General features: G+C 54.6%; 2 protein-coding genes across 4 annotated transcripts in view; one reads left to right on the top strand and one right to left on the bottom strand.

Moving 5' to 3' along the window:
• Positions 1–7,193: 7,193 nt before the first annotated feature.
• LOC308525621 (uncharacterized protein C11orf86 homolog) lies at positions 7,194–8,154 on the bottom strand (the record flags this gene model as incomplete). 2 transcript variants are annotated; one of them, XM_081100382.1, is made up of 2 exons in its annotated part: positions 7,194–7,292; positions 7,882–8,154. In XM_081100382.1, 2 exons carry the CDS (start codon positions 8,152–8,154, stop codon positions 7,194–7,196), a joined length of 372 nt encoding a protein of 123 aa, XP_080956508.1. The 2 variants fall into 2 exon arrangements, with proteins under 2 accessions (XP_080956508.1, XP_080956509.1); XM_081100383.1 differs by having other exon boundaries at positions 7,194–7,289.
• An 8,832-nt stretch (positions 8,155–16,986) lies between these two features.
• The window catches only part of PC (pyruvate carboxylase), a 67,490-nt gene continuing 64,154 nt past the window's right edge, over positions 16,987–20,322 (top strand). The window contains exon 1 of one of the 2 annotated variants that reach the window (XM_081098469.1): positions 16,987–17,073. The gene's annotated coding sequence lies outside the window, so the exon portion shown is untranslated. The remainder of the gene's footprint in view (positions 17,074–20,322) is intronic. The other variant, XM_081098470.1, reaches the window with a different exon arrangement.

Raw genomic sequence — 20,322 nt, 5'->3', positions numbered from 1 at the left:
CAGTCTCCCCCACCCAGTCTCCATCACCCAGTCTCCCCCACCCAGTCTCCCCACCCAATCTCCCCCACCCAGTCTCCCCCACCCAGTCTCCATCACCCAGTCTCCCCCACCCAGTCTCCATCACCCAGTCTCCCCCACCCAGTCTCCATCACCCAGTCTCCCCCACCCAGTCTCCCTCACCCAGTCTCCCCCACCCAGTCTCCATCACCCAGTTTCCCCCTCCCAGTCTCCATCACCCAGTCTCCCCCTCCCAGTCTCCATCACCCAGTCTCCCCCACCCAGTCTCCCCCACCCAGTCTCTATCACCCAGTCTCCCCCTCCCAGTCTCCATCACCCAGTCTCCCCCACCCAGTCTCCATCACCCAGTTTCCCCCTCCCAGTCTCCATCACCCAGTCTCCATCACCCAGTCTCCATCACCCAGTCTCCCCCACCCAGTCTCCCCCACTCAATCTCCCCCACCCAGTCTCCCCCACCCAGTCTCCCCCACCCAGTCTCCATCACCCAGTCTCCCCCACCCAGTCTCCATCACCCAGTCTCCCCCACCCAGTCTCCATCACCCAGTCTCCCCCACCCAGTCTCCCTCACCCAGTCTCCCCCACCCAGTCTCCATCACCCAGTTTCCCCCTCCCAGTCTCCATCACCCAGTCTCCATCACCCAGTCTCCCCCACCCAGTCTCCCTCACTCAATCTCCCCCACCCAGTCTCCCCACCCAGTCTCCATCACCCAGTTCCCCCACCCAGTCTCCATCACCCAGTTTCCCCCACCCAGTCTCCTCCACCCAGTCTCCATCACCCAGTCTCCATCACCCAGTCTCCCCCACCCAGTCTCCCCCACCCAGTCTCCCCCACCCAGTCTCCATCACCCAGTCTTCCCCTCCCAGTCTCCATCACCCAGTCTCCACCCACCCAGTCTCCCCCACCCAGCCTCCCTCACCCAGTCTCCTCCACCCAGTCTCCCCCACCCAGTCTCCCTCACCCAGTCTCCATCACCCAGTACCCTCCAGTCTCCATCAACCAGTCTCCATCACCCAGTTCCCCCCACCCAGTCTCCATCACCCAGTCTCCATCACCCAGTCCCCCCCCCCCAGTCTCCATCACCCAGTCTCCATCACTCAGCTTTAGCAGTTATCAGCTCAGAGCTGATCTTGCTTCATCCATGTCCCCATCCATTTCCTTCACCTTCAAAACAAATCCCAGGTATTGTATTATTTCACCCGGAAAAGGTAAGAATAATTTAAAAGATGAGGAGTCTTTTATTAATGTAACTATAATATCATTTTGCCCCCAAAAAGAAATTGTTCTATAATATCACCAAACATTTGGTCAACGTTCCCAATATTGTGTAAATATTTTCTTTATTATAGTTTGAATAGTATCCAACCAAATAAGGTTAATGTGTTGCAGTTGATTAACATGTCAGGTTTTATTCATTTATTTTTTTTTGGGGGGGGGGGTCCGGTTTTCTTTACTCTAGAGTTCCCCCTCCATCTCTTTTCTTCTGCCATTTATCTGTTAAGAAAAAGCATGCCCGGTGTCCGGGGGGATGACCGGGTCTGGGCCCCGCTGATTGCAGCCCCCGTGCAGTTTCAGAGGCTCCTCTGCCCCCAGGGTCCACACCCGGGAGTGGGATCTACAAGTTTGATAAGACGCAGGCCCCACCTTTTTTGGCAAGAACGTTTCAGGTGCCTGTTTCTCCCATCAGGGGCCACAGGCTGTCTGATTGCCTCGAGGTGATCACGTCGCTTTAAAATCAATTCTTATCTGGGAAAAACTTCAAACCTGTGGAAAGTTGCAAGGATAGTGCAGTGAACGCCCAGGTGCCCTTCACGTTGATTTGCCAGTTTTTGCCACACTTGCTTTATTGCCACACTCTTCTATCGACTCTAGTCTGTATATTTTAATCACGTGAGACGAGGTTGCAAACATCAAGCCCCTTCACCCTGAAATACTTCCTGTAACCATCTAAGAGAAACATAATTTCTATATCCACAGCGCTTCTGACACCAAATGTGCGGGTTTCCCCCTCATCCTGAACGGTTCTCCAGCTCTCCGGACACCACCTGGGTGTCCTACAATTCAGTTCTGACACTAACTACCCAGTTAGCACAGACCCCACGGGGGCAGCGCCCCGTCCCTCAGATGGTCCCCACTTCAGGCGCCAGTCGTAAGTTGCAGGTTCTCACCTGGGCTTCTGTCTGACCAGCTGTAAATGGGGGATTCCCAGACCCCCTTCTCCAGTTCCGTAATTTACTGGAAAGGCTCATGGGACACAGGGAAACGCGGTGCTGACGGGGTTATTCTAAGGCTACAATGAGGGGTCCAGATGGAAGAGATGCAGAGGGCACAGTGCGGAGGGCTCCCAGGGGAGGGGCCGTCTCGGGCCCGTTTATCCCGTCCCTTGTCTATCTGACTGCCCTCACTTCCCCCAGTCCCTCTCTCCTCCCCCGAAGAACTGAGCTGTGCCCAGATCTCCGAACGGTCCAGCTGTTTGGCATCTCCCTGCCTTTGCGCGTGCCCTCCCCAATAGTTCCAGCTCTGCTAGCTGCTCCTCAGGCAGCCTCCTCTGGTGCCCACCCTGTAAGAGCTAACCGTGCCCTTCTCTGGGCACCCCTGCCCCCTGAGCCAGCAGGGAGTGCTGGGTCAGTAACATGGCAGTCAGCGTGGTGGACTCTCAAGTCCTCACCGAGCAGGGCTCTGAAAGTCTTGCTGAGTGTTGGCTGAATTGACTGCTTGTGCCTGCATCTCAGAGGAGGAAGGGGTGGTGGGGCAGGGGAGGGGGGCAGGGCAGGGGTGGTGGCTGCCACAGTGGGCGGGGTGAGGAGACAGGCTTTCTCCCAGGCTCATCCTGGCCCTGGCACTAACCTGAGACCACCTCCTGAGAGGCCCAGGGCGGCCGGCCAGCCGTTTGGTCTGCAGCTCGGCCCGCTTCCCTGGAGCCGGGTGCCCGCAGCCCTGCCAAGGCCAAGGTAAGCTGAGGACACGCTGGGCTTGAGGGTCAGGCTTCCCGAGGCTGCCACTGAGCGGTGCTCCCGCGGGCTGGCCCCGGGCTGAGCACATGCGTGCCTGGGCCCATGCGATCTCCCAGACGCTGCTATTATTACACCCTCACTTCCCGGAGGAGCTGCCCAGGCCCAGAAAGGGGACGGCCCAGGGACACACAGGGTCAACCCTGTGAGGAGAGACTGTTATTATTTTTACTGAACAGACACGGAAACCAAGGCACAGAGAGGTTAAGCGACTTGCCCAAGGTCACCCGGGTAGTGAGCGGTGGAGCCAGGGTTCTAACTCAGGCTTTTAGCCCTCCAGCCTGATGATGACGATGGCGATGAGGATGAGGGCCAACACGGTGTTCCCTGCCAGGTCACGGCACCCCAGTTTGCACACCGTTTGCATCCTTGGCACCTGTCCTGCCTTCCCGCCCAGGGGAGATGCAGAGATCACTACCCCCAGAGGAAGGAATGAAGACTTGCTCTAGGTCACTCAGCAAGTTAGGTGCGGGCAGGGCTTGGGCCCCAGGTTCAACACCCAGGCCTGGCCCGCCCTGGCCCACGGACAGGTAGGGCGCTGGGTGTGGTGTCCTGAGGAAAGGGGCTTTGGGCACTCAGGGGCGTGGATTCTGGGCTGCGAGGCAGGAGCCTGGGCGAGGGCCCAGCTTTGCCTCCGGCTCGCTGTAAAATAAGCGGCCTGGATCTGTGGGGCTCTGGGGGCCCATCCAGCCTGACTTGGCAGCCCTCGCTCGGGGAGGAGCTTGGGAATGCGGTGTTCTCTGCGTGCCTCATTGCTTTCCCCATTAGCACAGCGAGTGGCCCCATTTCTCTTGCAGCATCTTTTTTCCCACCTGCTCGCGGCCTCCTCCCTCCCATCCGGTGTGGCCTCGGGCCACAGGAAGCTGGGGAAGGTGTGGGCCAAGCCCAGAGCGGCACTCTGTCCTGGAGTCAGGCCCTCCCCCTTAAGCGGCCTCTCTTGGCCCTGTGAGCACTGACTCCAATCTGTTTCTTAGCAGAGCAGCTGGTGGTCATTTGTCTGTCTGTCTGTTGGTTGATCTGTCTCTCTTTCCAGCAGGACTGTGAGCTCCTTGAGGGCAGAGGTCACATGGAAAGATCAGAGCTCGATCAGTAGTGAGCTCCCCAGTTCTGGAAACACGTGCGGAGAGGCAGCCCGTGGCCGGGATGGTGAGCAGGGAGAGGAGAGAATAGAGGGTGTGTGTATGGGGAGGGCGGGGGGGGGGGGGACGGAGGGCGGTAGATGGACGAGGGGTCCCAGGCCCCTCCTCTTGGCTCTGAGACCTCATGGCGTGGGACAGGTTTGGGTGTCTCTGCCCTCCGTGTGCAACCAAAATAGAACAAAGAAGCATGAAACTGACTCAGCAAGAATGTGTTTTTGTGACCTTTGAGCAGACGGGGCCTGAGGGTGGATAAACTCAGTGCCCAGGGCATTTGCATGGTGAGCTCTCTGCATGGGTCGCATTGACCACTCACACCAGGGATGCCTCCACGAGAAGGTGCATCCCCCACGTGTATGCGCGAAGCTTGCCATGTCCTCTGAGGTCTGCTCGCTCCAGGCTCGGGAGTGACCCACCTGGAAGCACCTGACACCTGCTCCTTCTCCCCTTTCTCACCGCAGCCCTGGCTGTGGCTCCGGACCAGCTCAGTGGGGACCCACACCTCCTCTTGTCACCTCAACCCACCCCAAAAGCCGCAAGGCCAGGTTATCCTCTCTCAGATAGGGTAACTGAGGCCCCAAGGGTGTGAGTGTGGGGGTGGCAGTCACAGAGCCTGACCTGAGGCTCAGTGTCTCTCCACCCCCTGAGAGTGAAGCCTTTACATGCAGACAAAGCCAGGACACGCGGGGCCTGAAGAGGGCACCAGTGGGGAGGCACGGGGTGGGGGAGGGGGATCATTCACAGCAAATATGTCGGGAGCCTGAGCCAGGTCGCTCAGAACCACAGAAACGAGTTCTCAAGGGTTCGGAGGCCAGAAGTCTGACATCAACCGCTGGCAGGGCCGAGCTCCCTCTGGGGGTCCTAGCGGAGGATCCCTCCTGACTCTTGCAGCTTCTGGGGGCTGTCAGCAATCCCTGGCTTCCTGGGCCATATCACTCCGACCTCTGGCTCCATCTTCGCATGGCCTTCTCTTCTCTTCCTTCGTGTGTTTCCGAGATAAGGTTACTTGTCATGGGACTTAGGCCTCTCCCCTCCGAATCCAAGCTGATCTCCTCAACTCAAGAACCTTAAGATCTTTTTTTCCGAATAAGGTAAAATTCACAGGTGCTGGGGATTAGGACATGGTCATATCTGTTTGGGGGCCACCTTTCAACCCACCTGCAGGATGTCCTGGACCCCTTCCCATGGCAGCTGCAAAGCCTCTTAGGGCCTATGGGCCCAGGTGGCCCAGCACGCTATTTCCACTGCCTGCTATTGGTCAGAGCAGGGCACAGGACACACCCAGATTCCAGGGGAGGGAAATTGCCTCCCTGTCTCATGGGAGGTGTGGCGAAGACACAGTGTGAGCAGCGTGCGCGTGGGAGGGTTGGCCGAGGCCACGGAAGCAGCCTGTGAGAGTCTGCATGTGTTTTGATGACAGCCTCTGCCCAGGGCCCCGGATGTGCTCCAGGTGATGGGCTTGCTGATGAGGCCGGGGGAGAAGTGTTCTGCCTGAGGGGGAGCCCTCAGACCCAGGCCCTGCAGGCCCAGATCAGCCACCAACTCAGAGGGTGACTTCGGCCCAATCTCTCATTCTCTAAACGGCGGTCGCCAACCGGTGGTCTGAGAGGCTGGGCCGGGGACATCTAAAGTTGTGACTAATTGGGCCCGAAGCTTCCGGTCAGCTCCCAGAGTCCAGGTTCCAGGCCAGCATCCCAGTCTCTGATCCCAGTGGCAGTCTCAGACCAAGGACCCCCCTTGCTCCTCAAAAGCCCTGCCAGGCCCTGAGCTCTGGGAAATGGGGCACCTCCCCTCTGTCCGTTAGATCCTCAGGTCCCCCCACGACCCCAGAACAGACCTGTACCAGCTGCTCCCTCCCCTTTGAACTTGGGTCTACTTGAACCAAAAGAACCCCAGGGACCACCCACGAAGTGCCAGTGTCCCCCAAAGGGCTCGGTCGCTTTGGGGTTAGACACTCCCTCTGTGTGGCCATGGGTGAGCCCTCACCCTCTTTGAGCCTCACAGGGCAGAGCACAAAGACAAGGCGCTGGCGTCAGCACAGGGTGAGGTGGCAGCGCCTCTGGGGAGAAGTGGCAGGAAGACCAGCCTCCCAGGGATCTTGGCTGGGCAGGGGGTCCTGCCCCTGGTGCCCCCGCACCACCATTCTGGGAAGTTCTGGGCCCGGCCTGACCCCACAGGAGCTGGAGAGGCCCAGAGGCGAGTTAGTCATCAGGCAAATCGTTTACGTCACCTCAGCGCCTTTATTCCTGTGTTCAACCCCAGTGTTGGGAACTGGGTGGGGCGGGGCCAGAGGTGCCAAAGATAACAATCTCTTCCCTCTCCCTGGGCCTCAGGTTCCCGCTCTGTCACAGGGGAGGGAAGGCTTCCCCTGCTTCCATCATCGGGATACCGTAAGGACCGAAGTGACAATATCCGGGCCTGAGCCTGTCAGCCACAGTGTGTGGGCACCGAGGACCACCCAGACCCGCTCCTAGCCCTCAGGGGGCTCAGAGGCTGTGAGGGAGGCCCATGCCCCCCGCCCCCCACTGCCATCAGCTGGCAGGAAGGAAGGGCAGGAGGGACATGGCCCAGTGACAAGGCAGTTTGGGGAGCCTCTCAGCCGTGGTTCTGGCTTCACCGAGCTCTGTCCTGAAGGTTTGCGACTGGTCTTGTGTGGGGACCAGGGGCGGCGACACCCCCACGTCTGGGCAGGCTTCTAAGGCCCTCCTACATGTCACTGTTGGGGGGGGGGGCCTCCGTGACATTCTCCAGAGGGTAGAATCCACCAGGAAGGAACCGAGCTCCCTTCTTCTCAGCGCGTGGGGGTCTTCGCTGCGAGGGAGCCTGGGCATGGAAGACCAGAGCGGAGGGCAGCACAGGGCCCTGAGCGAGCAAGTGCCAGGGGCCTCGGGGCCGGGTGAGGAAGGCCAGAGCTGTCCCCGTAGAGGAGGCCCCTTCATCCACAGTCCAGCAGGGCCATGAAGAGGTGGGTCAGTAGATATCGTCGTCGTCTCATCGAGTCCAGCAGGGGCCGCGCGGCTTCCAGCATCCTTAGCTGGTGGTGCCCAGAGGGGGCTGCGGGGAGGCCGGCCTGCTCAGGGTCACGGCCGGGAAGCTGGCGACAAAGCTCTCCCATCGCCTCCTCACCTGCTGAAAGACAGAGGAGCCGGAAATCAGGACACAGGCCCCAGGGTGGAGTGGTGGGTTTCAGGTGTTGTTCCATCAACAGCCACAAGGTGGTGGTAGACCCCAGAGATAGAAGCACTGGGGGCCCCCTTCTTCCACAGGAGGAGGCAGGGGCCCCGAGAGCAGCTCCCACCCAGGGCAGCTGGATCCCCCCTTTTCCCGGGAACAGGGAACACAAGATATAACCCTGGGAAGTTGTATTGGCTGATCTCCTTGCCTCCAGCAAAATCCACCCGTCCATCACACTGGCAGATTAATCATCTTAAAACAGCTCTGACTATACCACGGGCTAAAACTTTTCGTGACTCCCCAGTGCCTACGGGATAAATTCCAAATGCTGTCAGGGCCTCTGAAATATGGTTCCTGGATACCTCTCTCTCCAGCCTCATCTCCAAAAGCTGTTGTCTTCTTGGTTCTTGGCACCATATGTTTCTACCTCTGAGCCTTTGCTGCCCTGGGTCCCACTCCTCAGAGTCCCCACCCTCACAGTGTAACAACCATCCATCCATCATCCATCCATCCATCCATCCATCCACCCATCTGCCCGTCAGACCTGTTGATATTGCTTCAGCCACCTCTGGCTGCCTCCTTGCTGAGCCTGGATCAGCTGCTCCGTGTCCCCTAGGCCTCCTGGCCACCGCTCCTGATCAAAAGACGAGTCCAGTCCTTCTGGGTCTCGATCTGAGGGTCTGGACTTCTCACGACCCTCTCTGAGGCTCAGTGCCCGACGCAGTCGGCCTCCCCCGGGCTTCCCCCAAGGCTCCTGGAGCTTCCCATAGGAGGGCCGTGGGCCTCGCAAGGACTGGCTGCGTCGCCCTGTCCCCATGGTTTGTACTCGCAGGACTGCTCCCGGCCCTCAGCAAGTCACTGGCCTCTGAGATGGCCTGGTGCCTCCACCCAGCTGATGGGAGCTCCCTTGGGGGCAAAGGTTGGTACTGCTGAGGTGGCCATCATAAACCAAAGGGCAAGCCACAGGGACCAAGCATCTCTGAGTCACCCTCCGCACTGTCTCTCCACCTAGGGCAAAGGCTGATGCCTCTACCTCCAGGCCACCTTCCCTGACCACACCACCTCTGAAGAGCCTGGCCTCCCCCAACTCCTGCAGCCCCGCCTGCCCAAACTTGTTCTGTCGACACTGAAAACAGATGGCTCAATAGAAAAGCAGAGATGAGCTTTCAGAAACAGGACAGCTCCTGCCCTGGCCAGTGTGGCTCAGTCGGTTGAGCATTATCCCATGCACCAAAAGGTCACTGGTTCAATTCCCAGTCAGGGAACATGCCTGGGTTGTGGGCTCCATCCCCAGTAGGGGGTGGCAGATGGATGTTTCTCTCTCCAAAAATCAATAAAAACATTAAAAACAGACCAAATAAAAGAAAAAAGAAATAGGACAGCTCTAACCTAGAATAGGCAGAACATAGAGACAGGTCGTGGCATGGTGGTTGCCAGGGGCTGTGGGGAATGGGGAGCTGTTTAGTGGCTATAGGCCCTCAGTTTGGCAGGATGAGAAAGTTCTGGCCCTAGCTGGTTTGGCTCAGTGGATAGAGTGTCGGCTTGTAGACTGAGGAGTCCCGGGGTTGATTCCAGTCAAGGGCACGTGACCAGGTTGTGGGGCGTGCAGGAGGCAGCTGATTAATGATTCTCTCTCGTCAATGACGTTTCTCTCTCTCCCTTCCTCTCCCTTGCTCTCTGTTAAATTATTTTTTTTAAAAAGTTCTGGAGATTGGTTGCATTACTGAATTGTACATAAAAATAGCTGGGATGGTAAACTTTATGTTTTTGTATATTTTACCGCAATTAGAAATTTTATAAAAAGAAACGGGCCAGCTCTAGGCTGGGAGTCAGGAGACTTGGACTTTTCCAGGCCTCGCCCTGCCCCTAATTCTCCAGCAGAGAACAGAGGTCAGAGCTCCGGTTCCGAGGAGCAGCTGCCTCTGGGGGAACAGCAGCTCCAACACTGCGGCTGTGCCACCCTGGGCACCTCCTCCCAGCTTCCTCACTTGTAACAGGGACAAGTAACTCAGGGAACTGCTGTGAGGATGTACAGATGTAGAGGTGAACAAACACCATCTCCATCATTTTGTGTCCTTTCGGGAGGTGGCCTTTGACCAACCGCCGTCCTTAGTAAGCATATCAAAGCCTTCTGTGTTCCTTAAAACAGAATGGGAATACTTTTGTTAGTAATGGCCAGGATGAATGTTAGCCTGGTGACAGTTCCACAGGGGCTGCTGCATTCTTTGTCCCTTTGTCTTGTCAACCAATAGTACCTGCGTTATATTATAAAACAGTACAGTAACGGGAGTCTTTATTGGAGAATAATTTGCACGGGAGTGTTTATCCTATATAATAAAAGCCTAATATGCTAAGTGTTGCCGAAACCGGTTTGGCTCAATGGATAGAGCGTCGGCCTGCGGACTGAAAGGTCCCGGGTTCGATTCCGGTCAAGGGCATGTACCTGGGTTGCGGGCACATCCCCAGTAGGAGATGTGCAGGAGGCAGCTGATCGATGTTTCTCTCTCATCGATGTTTCTAACTATCTCTCTCCCTTCCTCTCTGTAAAAAATCAATAAAATATATTTTTAAAAAAAATATGCTAAGTGTCCGGTCATCTGTTCAACCATTCAAAGCATAATATGCTAATGATATGCTAAGGCCACTCAATTGCTCGCTATGATGTGCACTGACCACCAGGGGGCAGACGCTCTGACTGGTAGGTTAGCTTACTGCTGGGGTCCAGCTGATTGGGATTGAATGGGCCAGCCACGCTCTGGAGCCCTCCTGTGGCCAACCTCCTGCGTCCCTCCCTGGTGCTAGTCGTGCACTGGTGAGGTCCCTCAGCCTGGCCTGCACTCTCTCTCAATCCAGGACCCCTCAGGGGATGTCAGAGAGCTGGTTTCAGACTGATCTCACAGGCCAGGCTGAGGGATCCCACTGGTGCACGAATTTGTGCACCGGGCCTCTAGTTGCAGAATAATGTGCACGCTGGGCCTTCTGTCTGCTCTACCCAATTGCCCTGAAAGTAAATTATCCTGTAAAAAAAAATTTTGTTATATTCTATGGAGTTGTTTGCTTCATCTTTCACTCTGAAGAGACCTTCTCCTCATGGTGGCCATTACACCTTTGTCCCACCATCAGACAGGAGATTAAATATGATAATGCTGCACCCACAGGAGCATAGAGGGCCCTCAGTAAAAGTGAGTTGGTGAGGCCCTGGCCAGGTAGCTCAGTTGGTTAGAGCGTCATCCAACACACCAAGGTTTCAGGTTTGATCCCTGGTCAGTCAGTGCATATACAAGAATCAACCAATGAATGCACAAATAAATGGAATAACAAATTGATGTTTCTCTTCCTCTCCCTTCCTCCCTCTCTAAAATCAACAAATAAAATTTTTTTTTAAACGGTGAGTTGAGCTCAGTGATTGAGCATCGACCTATTAACCAGGAGGTCAGAGTTTGATTCCCGGTCAGGGCACCTGCCTGGGTTGTCGGCTTGATATCCAGTGTGGCGCGTGCAGGAGGGCAGCCTATCAATGATTCTCTCTCATCATTGATGTTTCTACCTCTTCCTCTCCCGTTCTCTCCCTGAAACCAATGAAAACATTAATTAAAAAATAGTGAGTTGGTGATACTTATTATCTCGGGCAAATCCCTTCCCCTCTCAGTCAGTCTTGTTACCTGTAAAATGGGTTGTTGTGAAAAATCAAATAAAATCATGAATGGGGGTGTTTCCAAAAGGGAGACTATTAGTAGCCTTTCTTTCTCCCAAGAGAAATGTGCTCGGGCCACCCAGCAAATCCTCAGCATCATAGAATTTGAGGTCTGAAAGGTACCTCGCACATCTGGTCCATACTTCTTTTTGCTTTAACTACTATTTTCTGAGCATTTTTATTGGTTCCTCCATGTATTTCATTTAAATCTCACAAAAGTCCTATGAGGTGGGCATTGCCATCCCTCTTGTATAGATCAGGACGCTGAGGCCCAGAGAGATCAGGCACCTGGCCAGAGAGTGTGCCCAGGAGGAGGCAGAGCTGGGACTCCTGCCTGGGTCAGCCTGGCTTTGGAGCCCAATGCTGCAACCACTCTGCCCTCTGCCCGTGTTGGTGGCAGAGGCAGAACCTGAAGCCAGGGGTCCTGCCTCCACTCTGTTTGGGCCGCTGCACAGGGCACCCCTGTCTGGGGCCGGGGAAGTGCTGGCTGCAACTCCTGCCTCATCTCAGACTTCTCCCGGGCCTGGCCTCGCTCTTTTTCCTCTGTCTCACTCTCTAGGCCAGTGACGGTGAACCTTTTGAGCTCGGCGTGTCAGCATTTTGAAAAACCCTAACTTAACTCGGGTGCCGTGTCACATAGAGAAATTTTTTGATATTCGCAACCATAGTAAAACAAAGACTTATATTTTTGAAATTTATTTTATATATTTAAATGCCATTTAACAAAGAAAAACCAACCCAAAAAATGAGCTCGCGTGTCACCTCTGACACGCGTGTCGTAGGTTCGCCATCACTGCTCTAGGCCATCCTGGGATGAAAGGGCTCTTAACATCCACCAGGCTCAGTTCCCAGCCGGAAGAGCGAAGACGGAGCCAGTGTGAAGAGGAGAATGGAGAAAGGGGGCCTTGGCCTTCTGCCCCGTCCCGTCCCAAAGGTGGGCTGAGATCCACACCCAGGCTCTTCATTCCATCCCTGACCACGCCCCTAAAGGCTAAACCCCTGCCTGGTTAAAAAGCAATAAAACCATTACACAATCTCCAGTGCCCTCAGAGTCAAATCAAATCCCCACCGTCCCGAAGGCTGCGCAGGGAGGAGCTGGCTGACTCACACACTGCTAAGAGCCTTGGGGTGAATCATGCTCTTGCGTCAGGCATGTAGCTGCTGAGCACCCTCTTGCCAAGTGTGTGATTTTACGACAACTTCCCAAATCTCCGGAGGACAAGGAGAAATGTGTGTTTTCCTTCCCCCCTCCTCCCTGCCTTTCTCACCTGGCAAGTTCTTACTCATCTTTTCAGACCCTGCAGCGTGACACCTCCCCTGGGAGCCCGCCTGACCTTTCAGCTGGGGTCAGGGAGGCAGTTTCCGCCGCAGCCAACCAGATACGCGGAATAGCAGCAACCACAACTCTCCTTCCTCCCTCTGTCCCCAGGGCAGGAGAGTAAATACTTGATCTTAAATATTGGAGACTATTACTTGTCCACGGCTGCATAACAAGTTACCCCCAATTCAGTGGCTTAAAGCAGCCTCCTGCACGCCTCCCACTGGGGACCAAGCCAGCAACCCAGGCATGTGCCCTTGACCAGAATCGAACCGGGGACCCTCCAGTTTGCAGGCCGACACTCCATCCACAGAGCCAAACCAGCCAGGGCAGGAGCATTATTTTATATACCATTAAGAAAGAATATGGAGACCAACCAAAGGACTTGTATACATGCATATAAGCATAACCAATGGACACAGACAGTAGGGGGCTGAGGGCCTGTGTTGGGGGCGGGTGTGGGCAGGGAGAAGTCAATAGGGGGAAAAGGAGACATATGTAATACTTTCAACAATAAAGAATTTAAATAAAATAAAGAATACCCATTGTCCATTTATCAGGAGATCATTTCAGGGGTTAAAATGCAGGGATGGGGGGGATGTGTGCTTTGAAATTAATAAAACACACAGTATCCATTTCCTAAGGTGGTTCTGAGATTTACATGGCTGGTGCCATTGAAGGTTGCAGTGAGGCTTAGAGATACAGAAGGCAGCAAATGGGGCAGGCTGCCCAGATGCTCCTTCTTATTAGTGAGCCATTGAAATTAATCCTCATCTACACACCACAGGCAAGATTTTGTTTCCTTTTTAATCTTTAGTATTTTATTTTATTTTAAAACTAGAGGCATGATGCATGAAATTCATGCAAGGAGCTCAGCCCTCACAGTCCCGGCTGCCTTGGCCCTCACAGCCCCAGCTGCCTCATGGCCCCATGGCCCCCGCCCACTGGTCATTCTGGAAGGTTGTTCCTCCATACGGTCTAATTAGCATATTAGCTCTTTATTATATAGGATACATTTTTATTGATTTCAGAGAGGAAGGGAGAGGAGAGATAGAAACATCAATGATGAGAATCATTCATTGATCGGCTGCCTCCTGCATGCCCTCTACTGGGGATGGAACCTGCAACTTGGTCATATGCCCTGATCAGGAATTGAACCATGACCTCCTAGTTCATAGGTTGATGCTCAAACATCGAGCACACTGGCCAGACAAGATTTTGTTTCAATAATGCCAAGGAGTGAGGCCAAGGGGATCAGGTAGAATCTCCATCCCTGACAAAGGAGAAATTCTGATTACGTGAAGGAAGGCACCTTAAAATAGACGCCAAGTGCTGAGGTTGCACAGAAGAGAATGGGAGACCACATCTGGTTTGGGGGTGGGGAGAATACAGGCAGGCTTCCTGGAGGAGGTGGTTTTGGAGTTCAGCCTCAAAAGCATGGAGGACTGGTGCAATAGAGATCGGGGTGGGATCCTGCGGGTGACTAGAGCCTGGGAACACACAGGGTTGTCCTTGGGCTGCAGAAGAACCTAGAAAGACAGACTGAAGCCCACTCTCCGGGGGTTCCAAAGCCAGGAAGAGGAATCTGACTGAACTTGGTAGGCAATGGGGATGGAGTGTGCCCTCTTCTCCAGGAGCCTTACCTTGTGATTGCATTTCACTCTCACACCACTCTGGAGCTTAGCCTCATTTTTTATTTTATTTTTAAAATATATTTTTTATTGATTTCAGAGAGGAAGGGGGAGGGAGAGAGAGAAACATCAATGATGAGAGAAAAATCATTGATCAGCTGCCTCCTACTGGGGATCAAGCCTGCAACCCGGGCATGTGCCCTTGACAGGAATCAATTCTGAGGCCCTTCGGTCTGCAGTCCGACGCTCTATCTACTGAGCCAAACCAGCTTGGGCTCGCCCATTTTTTAGATGAAATAACAGAAGCTCAGAGAGGTGAAGCAACTTGCCCAAGGACACAGTCAGTAGTGGGCCTTGAGTCCAGCCCCTCAGAGCCAGGCCAGCAACAAGCCCTCAGCAAATGTGTTCCACCTGCCATGGCTCAGACCTGGGCCTCACACTGATCAGATAGAATTATAAGCCTAATGGTTAAGGTCACTAGAATTTTCCTTGAAGATATCACGCCCAACCAGAAATGAAGTGAGGGGCTGTGCATATATATACATATTTAAAACGGTGTGTATTTCAACTGATAATTTATCTCTTTGCCTGAGAAACTCTTAAAATACAGTAAGAGAACCAGTTCTGAGCTAGACTCCTGGCCGGGCCTCCATAGACTGGTCTCCCCTTTCTGTCCTGCCTTGGCTTCCCCTGCATCCTCCTAGGAACACAGGCAAATTTCTCAAGCTTCTCAGATCTCAAAAATCAGTTGGGGCTTGTTAAAGATAAATAAATGAGTAAAAAGATTCCTGGGCCCCACCCTCGACTTACTGGATTGGAATCCACAGCGGTTGGGAGTCCAGGAATCTGTTTTGTTTTAAAGAGCCCCAGAGGGTTTTCATCATCAGGGAAGTCTTGGTAATAACTTCTCTAGGCCTCTCAACACGGACCATTCAAGGAGCATCTCAGTAAGCAATGCAATGCTTATTTCTAAGGACCCCCATTCCTCAAAATGGACTTGAGTGGTATTCTGCTGGTGATTCTAAGATCTGAGTTGGTGGTTAATAAAATGCATAAGAATCATGGGCTGGGGCTCAGGCATCTGTGCTTCCACTGGCACGCTGATCCAAGGAGATTCTGTCGCTAGTGGTACAGGAGCCCACACTGAGGCATGCTTTTTTCTAGCCACATGAAACTTCCCACCCAGGCTTTCACCAGGAGTTTTTTTGTCGGGGATGGAATACCCCTTCTGGGGAACTCAACCTGGAGGTAGGAGAGCCTGGGTGAAGAGGTGTCTTGTTTCCTAATTTAATGTGAACTAGGTAACGTATGTGCCTGAGCTAACTGTTCAAATTCCATACTGCCCTGGTTTCACAACAGTCCATTTTCTAGTTCTCAGTTTCTTTGTTCAGATCTCCACCTGGTGGTGTTGACCAGGGAGTCACCTGAACCGGGGTGGAGCTACCTGCCCTCTGCTCCAGACCCAGGAGTTCACAAGGACCAGCCAGGACTGAGCCAATGCATCACAGCCCCTGTAGCATGGCCAGCCCTAGAGCAGGGCCTTGCCTTTCCTGAGTGACACAGGGGCCCACGTCATACACGTGCACAGCAGGAGAAGAAATGCAGGCAGGAAGTGTTGAAGTCACACACACTAGAAGATTAATAGGGACGAGAAAGTAACAGACTTAATGGCCAACATGTCCAAACCCTTTTATGAGGAAATTCAGTCCAGAGAGGTTGGGCACCTGCCCAAGGTCACACAGCTCTAACTCTTTCCTGCATAAAAAAAGTTGTGAGGTAAAAAAAGTCCTTGGACTTAGACATGTAATAGAATGTTAGCTCTATGACAAGATGGTAGGAGCTGTGTCCCTTTCACTACTATGTCCCAGGCATAGCACCACGCCCATCGTAAAAGGTGTTTGTTAATCAAATGAGTATGGGAATCTGGGGAATTGGGCTTTTAATTCATTTTCCGCTACTAAAATGGCTACGTGGGATTGTCCCAGGTTAGAGTTCAACCAGATAGATGGAAGGAAGTCTAGGAAATTGGAGAGACAAACACAGCAAGCACAACATAGTCAGAGAAAAGAAGAAAGAAAAGAACGGAGGTGTATTATCTCTCCGTGCTCAATTAGCAATTTTTAGTTAACAAGATGTTCTCATAGTCCTTAATCCTCCCAACTGTCTGGAAGCAGGTCGGTTTTTTCTCCACGCCCCGATTACCATCTGAAGTACGGTATATTTTATTTGTTTACCGTCTGTGCTATCTCATATATTTTGTTTTGGCCACTCCCCTATCTCCTGGTTGGCACAGAGCCCAGCTTATGACTTATGAAGCTTTCCGTTCAACCAAGCCTTCTGGGGCCCTCTAGGTCCTGAGTGGCCTCAACTTGCAGAGTAGGAAACTGGCTCAGAGAGGTGAGGTTGCTGGTCCAAGGTCACACAGAGACGGTCTTCTGCCTACCATGCCCACCCCTACAGTTGCTAAAGGACACAGTCCCGTAAACCCGTGCACCATCTCCTTCCTCCTGCCCTTCGCAAACCCGTTCCTCCGACCTCTTCTCCGTCCGCTGGCAGGTATTTGCATCCAGCCCGGATCCTTGAGCTCCGGTGTTATGCTAGCGGCTTTGGGAGACACGTGCTACTCGGGTGAATGAATCGCACATCCCCACCCCCGCGGACAACCAATCACAGGTGTCCGAGACCGGCCACTTCCGCCTATTGCGGGCTGCGGCCGGGACGAGAGGCCCACGTGGGGCTCTGTAGACGAGGGAGTGGGCGGTGGTGTGCCAGGGACGGGCTCTTCCAGCCTCTCCACCAATCCAGGGACCCGCCGGGGACGCGAGGGGCGGGGCTGACGTGGGGCGCCAAGGCTTAAATGTGACGGGCGGGCGGGCGTAAGGAGGAGTTCTGAACGGGGGAGTGGTGAGTGACGGAGACCATTGTCCAATAACAGGAGGGGTTGGGCTGCTTGAGCCAATAGGAAGTCCCAAGGCGGGGCGTGGACCGCAGCAAGTTTGGTTGCGCGGAGACCGCAGCTGCTCCCTGTCACTGGAGCTAGCGTCTGTAGCGGCAGCGGCGGCGACGACTTGCGGCGGCGGCGGCGGCGAAGCGGTAAGTGCCCGCCGCGCTGCGCACCTTCCTCTTCCCGCGGCGGGTGGGAGCGGGTGGGCGTGCTGCGCCGCCGCCGCAGGGGACGCTTATATAAGGGTCGTGCGCGCCAAGGCGGCGCGGGCTTCGCGAGTGACGGCTGGGGGAGACAGCTGCGGGCGGTGCGCGAGGCCAGTTGCGCCGCCCCTCCCCTCCCCCTCTTGTGGGGGACGGTCGGCGTGGGTCAGTCCTCTCTCACACCCTCGCTCCCTCGTTCCGGGGACCCCGTTGACCCCGGCCGGTCGCTCCGTGAGCACCCCTCCCTTGCGGGCTCAGCCGGGCCTTGTCCATCCCGCGCCCCTGGCGATCGGCGGCGGCCTTATTCTGGCTTTCGGGCCCATTTTGCAGATGGAGAAACTGACGCCCGGAGCGCGAAAATGCCTTGTGCTAGGGCCTTGAGGGAGGGTTCGAACCCGAGTCTGTCTGCATGGGGAGCCCAGGTCTCCGCATCATGCTGGCAGTTGCTCGGTTCTGAGGGGTCTCGCTGGAGTCTCGCGTAGGGTCCGCCTCCTCGTTACCCGGTGGAGTGTTCTCGGTCCCATTTAGTTTCAGGTGAAGAAGCTCGAGGAGCCCAGCAGCAGGGATTCGCCCGCGGCTGCTCGGGTAGGAGGTGGGGCTGGGCACAACCGCTACTTTCGCCGCTTTCAGCAGTTTACCGAGTGCACTCGCCGGGGGCGGCGAGGAGTTTTGGACGCTGAAGCCTTGCTTTCAGGACCTGCCACGAAGGTCCCTCCCGGAATGACCTGCTCTGTGCACCTTGAGTCGTTTCCTCTCGGGGGAGCTCGTTTCTCATCTCACCAACGCTGGGGTGAGGCTGGGTCCTAGGACCCTGGCAGCTTTGAACTTAAACGCCTGGTGGCCTGTTCATTCTGTGAGAAAGTGTGCCGGGGGCGTCTGATGCCCATTCTGCAGCTGGGAAAACCGAGTCTCAGGGAGGTGTCCGGACTGTATTAGGCAGATCATAACCGGAGCTACCGAGTCTACTCGGAAGGCTCTGCCTTTTGCTCCCTTACCCGCGGCTGCCATCAGCCCTGGCCTCCCCGCGTCACCCTTCCCCTGCCTGTGACGCCAGTACTCCTGCTGGGAGTGCGTGTGCTCAGCATTTCTACGAACCCCGAGATACGGCCCTTCTGTCTGCTTGCTCTCCATCTTAAACTCGCCTTCTTTCGCACACCTACCCTGTTCCGATCTCTAGACTGGGCGCCGAGAGAAGACGTGAGAGATGAAACAGGTCCTTGTCCTAGAAATGCTGACAAACTGATTGAGGGAGAGAAAAAGAAATGGAACTTTTAGCAGCAAGTCGGTGTGTTTGTACAGAGCCCATGCGGGTGAGGTATGGCCCCTGGGAGGGCGTGGAAGAGGAAGTTGAGTAGAGGCCCACAAATCAGGCCAAACCGCATCCTGAGGCCAGGGAGGGGAGAAGTGGACTGGCTGGGGGCTGGACAGGGATGGACAGGGGAAAGCTCTGTGGGTGGGGTGAGTCGTGAGCTTCCTTTGATTCCACTGCAGCCGGCAGTGAAGAAGCAGTGATGGATGTGAGGAGCCAAGTTTTCATTATGGGGGAGAGGTGAGTTTTATTAGAACCTGCAAGAGCAGTGGTTCTCAACCTTGGCTGCACATTGGAATCACCTGGGAATCTTTTGAAGATCCTGATTCCTGGGCCTCATCCTCCAGAAATTCTGTTTCTTTGTTATGGGTTGGGGCCACAACATTAGGAACAAAGAAACAGAATTTCTGGAGGATGAGGCCCAGAAATCAGGATCTTCAAAAGATTCCCAGGTGATTCTAATGTGCAGCCAAGGTTGAGAACCACTGTGCAAGAGGCAGGCTGAGGAAGGTGGACGGGGGGCAGGAACGGGGGAGAAGGAGCACTTCTCAGTTGGGTGTGAGACGTCTGCTCGGCCACTGAAGGGGCCTCTACAGGAGGTGTGACAGGTGAGGGCACTTGAGAAGGTGCTGGTAAGGCAGACATGAGGCTGGGTCCAAAGGCGCCAGGGCGCTTGGTTGGGCTCTGAGGGCCCAGCAGGAGGCCTGAGCAACAGGTTGTATCTGTCTGTGTTCTTTCTAGGAAACCACTTGTGAGCAGGCACCCTGTGCTTCTTAGTGGCTGCCCTGCCCTGAGGAGGGAGCTTTGCTCACTGAGGTTGTTCAATATTGATTTGTTGAATTAGGCTGTCATTCAGAGTTTCCACAGTTTACCGCTAAGTCCCCTCCGTGCCTTATCTCTCTCCTGGAGCCTGCTCCAGCTTCATTGACCCTGTCTGTGCCGGGTCTCACCTTGAGGATCACCTACCCCTCCGGGAGGCTGGTCCTGGTAGCTGTAGCCTCGGTGGGTCGCGCCTGCCTTGGATGTGCCAGTACAGGCCACTTGCCCTTTTGTCCCCCTCCTTGCTTTCTCTTGTCTCACTTCCAGGAGTCTAGTCCCGGGTCCTGTGCTAGATAGACCCAGCCTGTCCCCATCTGTCTAGCGCTCTTCCACATGAGCTGGGCGCCGTCCCCAGGTAAACGCTTCCCTAAAGGATTAGTGTGGGTCCTCTCTCTGGCTGCCTCCCAGTAGCATCTTACTCTCTTCTGAACAGCCCCCTGCTCCCTATCCCCAGAAAGCATGCTGTTTGTCATCCGTAGACTTCCTCTCAGCTGGGGGGCATTGCGCCTGCTCCCTCCGAAACCTCACCTGGGCCTGACTGACCATCCCTTCACCTCTTGGTCTTAGCTGCCTCTAGTCTCAGCCGTGAATTCTTTGCTGAACTTCGAAAGGAGGAGGGCCTGATGGTGGGAGATGGGAAATGACACAAAGCCCTTTCCTCTCACCTATTGAGTGAGAAGATATGATCTCACCTATTGGGCTTTTTCTTCCCTTTGACCTAACAGGTACCCTCTTCTGTCTGCCTCAGTCCTCATGTGAGGCCCCAGACTTGCTTCTTAGTGTTTGTCCCGCCTCTGCTCTTGTCCCTGGTGCCCTTGTTCTCTGCAGGACTGTTCCTCTTGCCTTATCCTATCAGTTATTCTGCGGGCTTTCCTGCATTAAGCCTTGCCAAATGTATTCCGTTGGACATGGCTCCTCTCTTTTAATAATAATGATATGTAATGATTTATTATTCATAAAAGCCAACCTTTTATTATGTGGTGGCAGGGATCTTGCTAAGCCCCTTACATGTCTTTTTGGATTGACACAACAACCCTATAACAGAGGAACTGTTAGCTCCTCATTTA

The sequence above is a fragment of the Myotis nattereri genome (assembly GCF_964212035.1).
Source record: "Myotis nattereri genome assembly, chromosome: 9".
NCBI classification, from domain to species: domain Eukaryota; kingdom Metazoa; phylum Chordata; class Mammalia; order Chiroptera; family Vespertilionidae; genus Myotis; species Myotis nattereri.
Note: the sequence above shows the minus strand (reverse complement) of the source record. Positions and strands in the feature narration are given on the sequence as shown.